Consider the following 5,134-nt stretch of genomic DNA (forward strand, 5'->3'; position numbering starts at 1 on the left):
CAAGTCACATACTATATATTATTATTGCAGTTGTATTTAAAAGTGCCTCACTTAAATACATTTCTCCCAATTTAATAAAGTAATAACTGCCTCAGAAGGTAGAGTGGCCCTATGGGAAACGGAAGGTTCCCAGTTCGATCGCCGCTCATCCTGGCTTTGTGTGCAGTTCCCTTTAGCTTGTGTGTGTGTGTGTGTATATGTGTGTACAGTATAATGCACATTATAAAGAGCTTTTTATAGAGGCATTATAGAAATGCAAACAATTTACCTCTCTAGCTCTAGTGTAGGTTATCAAATTGAGAATACAAAATAGAATACAATATTGACAGTGTCTAACATCCAACCAATGTCAGAAAATTAAATGCACCCACACACGGAAAAGGTTTGAGTGCTCCCTTATCTCTGAGAGTGTAAAAGATTTTGCCATGCATGCAAACTCACCTCTAATGCTTCCTCTGTGGCCTCATCCAGCCGGTACTCTTCCATGGACAATGCCTCTGAGAGAAAGGGGGAGACATCTCTGTCTGGATCCGAGTCTGTCCATGGCATGGGGACTCGTTCCTCACTGGATGAGCCACAGGCCTGTTCCAAAGACGCACCCTCTGCACTCTCCACAGGTTCCTCTGCGGATGACCACCTCTCATATAAAAAGGCTCTCCGGTTGGAGGACAGCTTTCTTCGCTCGCCTGATTCTGAGGCTTGTTTTTCTATGCAAGGGCTTTCTTCATTTTCGAACGAGTCTGATCTTACAATTGAGCCCACGCCACCACGCCGTGATCTACTGATCACTGGCTTAGCGTCTGGGCGAGTGTTTCCTGGGCTGTTAAGTCTCTCAGGGGGGACATCCTCTCTGTCCACCGACATGGATCGTGTTGGTGTCTTCCTCGGTGCAGGGACAGGAGGAACAGTCACAGCTGGTATGGCCAGTAGATCTTCTTTGTTGACCTTGGAAGACGTGTCTATTTGATCGTAGATTTCACTGCCACAAACTGGCTCGAATTCCTCAACTTCATGGAGCGTCCGCGGCTCTACAGGTGCACTTATTCTGTCGTAGGACGCTTCGGCGGGGTTTTCCGCTGTATCACTCAGTTGGTCTGTGAAAATGGATCCGCTGGCGACAGAGCTGCTGGCAATTGAGTCTGTATCACTTTGACCTGGTGACGAGCCAAAGAAGATGCCATCTGAGCAAGCAGTCAGCAGGGCGCTCTGTAAAGGAGAGGACTGGGAGTGGTCACCTGATACAAATCTCAGGTCTGGCACTGACAGACTGCGCCTGTAGTTCAGCTTCTTTCCCTTTTTAGGCGTCTTCTTGGCTGGCTTCTTTAGGTTGGGTAATTTGGTTTTCATGCGGAGGTTCTCGAAGAACGTCTTCTTCTTGACCTCCATTGTTTTGAGGCAGTCTAGAAGAGTAGCCTTCAGATGGAAAAAAAAAGCAACAGTGAAGCCGAGATCCTATTGATTTACTGTATATTAGGCAAAATACAAGGCAGCTGAACATCATAATTGTTGGGGGGCGCTATCCCCTGCAATGCATAGCTTTTGAAGATTATGTCATTATGGGAGCAAATTCTATTGGATTTTCTTTTTTTTAGATTTAGTTTGTGGCTTTTTCTACCTTTATTGATAGGTTGAACGTAGACTGACAGGAAATGGGGAGAAAGATGGGGGAATGACACGCGGCAAAGGCCGTCGGGATCGGGAGTCGAACCCCACCTAGGCTTAGCAGCCTAGGTGCCCAGACGGTTGAGCTAACCGCCCGGGCCAATTCTATGGGATTTTTAATGTTTGTTTAGAGTACTTTTAAGACATACAGTAAATCGTTTGCCAGCCAAGTCTATGGACTTTAATGTTTAAATGATGACGTAAGACCCTGTGGCCGATATGTAAATATAAATACAGTCGGCGCCCCTCACTTCACACAAGTGTGATTTTTGAGGGGCTATGTCCAGATTTGAGGGTCTGTGTAAACACAAACATTGAAGACAAAAGTGTGTAAACAGTAAAAACAAACATTGAATACAAAAGTGTGTAGACAAAAGTGAGGATGCAAATTGTGATTGGCCAGATTGAGATGACACCAGGTTGAAACTGGTTAAAGATGTAGATTAGGATGTATTGAAATAGGAAGTGTTGACTGAGATAGAGGTTCACAATCAGTACTTCTATACACACTGTACATCATATACACTGTAAAACATATTTTAGATTGTTTGTTCATCTGTTCTGAAACCAGCATGCTTCACACAGCGTCCCACCTAGCCCCATTCTTCTTATCTTACAACGATGCAGACAGTACAACTTAGTATGGTATCGCACAAACCCATCATGACAACAAGTGGTTGCCAGGAAACTGATCATCACTGTTAAGTCACCATTTTTCCTAAGGTGCTACACAGAGATCATTCAATATACAGTAACATTGCTCTTTTAGATATTTTCAATCAATTACACACCCCAAGAAGCCTTGAATTAATGGAGATTTTTTAGTCTTTGTCCTTTAGGCCTATTAAACTAATTTAGACAAAATGCATACAATACCTGTGTAGTATGGACTACAGTAGAACTCCTGGCAAAGAGGCCTAGCTGACAAATATAGTAGGTACTGTATAGTCCTCTATCTCGGGTTGTTTCACTGAGCAGCTCAAGCGTGACTGCTATGAAGAAAATGAGGAAATGTTCCCTGCAGCAGCAGCAGAGGTATTGAAGACTATCTGATGCTTGAAAACAACGTTGCTGATGGATGGACTGGAATGTCAAAACTGGGTGATGGGTGAAACTAGGTGAAACTGGCCTTACCAGTCCCACCAGGTGAGTTGCAATGAAATCAGTCAGCCCCAAGTGGTGAGCAATGTGTTTGGTTAACGCCCCTAAAAAGCTCTCTGGGAAGTTCTACAAAGTATCTAAATGAAGTATTACATTAGACAGTGATTCATAAATTGTCAATTTGCTGCTTCTTGTTTGTTTGAATATTTTCCAAAGGATCTGCATTTTAAGCCATTGTTCTGTTTGTCTTGATTCAACACACGCCAGTTTCATGCTAGTCATATTAATATGAGTTTATTCATTGGCCTAAGTACTTTTAAATCTTTAATTCCATAAATCTAGCCTAATTCAAGGACACAACTGTCCTGTTAAGCTGGCCCAAAACGTTCCAAAATGCTGTTGATGGTGGATTCGCAACATGTATGCAGTCAGCCTGAAGGCATGTGAAATGCTGGCTATCTGTTTCTCTTATCTGAACCCTGATCTATAGCGCTGGCATTCAGTGGCTGCCTCATTAGACCATGGCTCCCTCTTTCCCCCCACATGCCTGTTTTGTTTACAGTGGAACATGGTTTAGCATTGTGTTTACAGTGGAACATGGTTTAGCCTAAGCTCATCAAAAGTGAGCAGTTGTGTTTGCAGAGAATAAACTATAGCTTAGTGTCCACACACGTAGGAGATAATACAACAGAAGCACTGATGTCCAGACTCCTCTTGTCTGTGCACAACAGAAGAAGACTATTATGTGACAACAGATGTGTCTGAGACTGGACCCAGCCATGTTCAATATTTGCTGATGTCTTAAGGAGCTCAGGCCCACATGAAAGAAGCCCAACTTGGCAGGCAGTTAAAAGGCTGGGATGCGAACCCACACAGGGCAGGCCCTGTGGCAGGTGGACCGTTGCCCTCCTCTTGCACAACTCAAACAGTCCCAAAACCCTGCTTGGTTACTCTGCTCATGCACACTGGACCTATTCCAGCCCCAAGCACAGCTGGCTAGGACTAGAGCAGGATGCCAGGAACATGCACTGAGGGACTGCTAACCGACTGATGCACATTGCAAGCTATCAGACTGAATAGGCTCATGAAAGATTGAGATTGTCGACTATTTAATTGATCCAAAAGCCATGTTTGCATTCTGCAGTGAGTGCAGTCTTATTGTTTTATATTCTTCCAAGTGAGCGAAGTCAAAATGGTTTAACAAGGGGTAGGCGTACTGGGGACTGCCCACTAATGACACGGCACCGGCCTACTTTTGGAATTGTAGGACTAAATGGTTAAATCTTAGGTAGGCCGCCTATTGTTAATAGCTGTTAAACAGTTAACCTATAGTTTTAAAATGCAGCAATCACACCTCGTTCACATAAAACATTGTCTTTTGTTAATGTGCCAAATTGTTCATGCCCCCAATGTCTCCATGTGACGTTTGTGGGGAGTATTAACTTGGGTACAATCCAAAACACTTCGAATGATTGTCACTGCGCAAAAAGCAGGGAATACGGATGTGTATATTACAGGAAACTCCCGTTAAACTTTCCAACAAACTCCGGTAAACTCCCGAATTGTACCATCACACCTGTATATTACCGTATATTAACTAGATGGCCGCTAAACTTGAGGTTTACGGGCAAAATACAGTGCCCATAATTGCCCGTTAACTCCTCTTTTAACGCAGTGTGTATGGATCAAGTTTATACGGTAAACTAGCTTCATTCGGCTACCATGAACTGTACTTACTTACTTACCAACTTGGACTTGCCCTTCACATTATTTTTTACAGTAGGCCTACACAACTTGGACGACTTGACTTCTTCACAAGACATGCAGGCTAGCTAAGGTCGGAGCGGGTCGTCATCCAACAGTAATCAATTCAATTCAAAGGATCTTTATTGGCATATATCATTTATTGTATTACAATGCCCCCTTGTGGCTACTTGTGTGGAAATGCATAGGCCTATTCTCTCTTCCGCTACATTTCCTGACTTTATGGTCAACCATTTAAAACTGTTATTATATTTGCCACAACAAATCCTGTCACTCTTTCATAATTATGCAGACTGGTGGCTTGCTCTGTTCTTCACTAAAATAACCTGGTTTAAATTACAATTACACTGCCTCACATCATTAGAAAACTGATGCAATTCTGATTTAAAAGTAGTGTGTGTTTTGATAGTTTTTTTGTTTTGATACATCACTTACCCTGCATTTAAGATAGTGGACAAAATAATCATGATTACATGCATAAATGATTGTTTAAGCTTGTTCATTGTGCTCAATATATCCCAATAGGCCTATATGTAGCCTATATGCGATTGATGAAAGTCGATCACTTTTTGTCCTAATACTAACATAAAGGGACATTGAGTTCAGA

The 5,134-nt window shown here is 42.7% G+C and overlaps 1 protein-coding gene across 4 annotated transcripts in view; it reads right to left on the reverse strand.

The window, feature by feature from the left end:
- Positions 1–4,666, reverse strand: part of mctp2a (multiple C2 domains, transmembrane 2a) — a 52,213-nt gene extending 47,547 nt beyond the window's left edge. The window contains exons 1-2 of one of the 4 annotated variants that reach the window (XM_079501730.1): positions 4,509–4,666; positions 442–1,413 (exon numbers count right to left, since the gene is read on the reverse strand). In XM_079501730.1, the coding sequence (XP_079357856.1) occupies positions 442–1,413; positions 4,509–4,586 (1,050 nt within the window). In that variant the 5' untranslated portion in view covers positions 4,587–4,666. Of the gene's footprint in view, positions 1–441; positions 1,414–2,538; positions 2,832–4,500 lie in introns of those variants that run through there. The other 3 variants (XM_079501733.1, XM_079501731.1, XM_079501732.1) reach the window with 3 other exon arrangements.
- Between the last annotated feature and the right edge of the window lie 468 nt (positions 4,667–5,134).

This window comes from Electrona antarctica, assembly GCF_951216825.1.
Source record: "Electrona antarctica genome assembly, chromosome: 5".
Classification (NCBI taxonomy): Eukaryota; Metazoa; Chordata; class Actinopteri; order Myctophiformes; family Myctophidae; genus Electrona; species Electrona antarctica.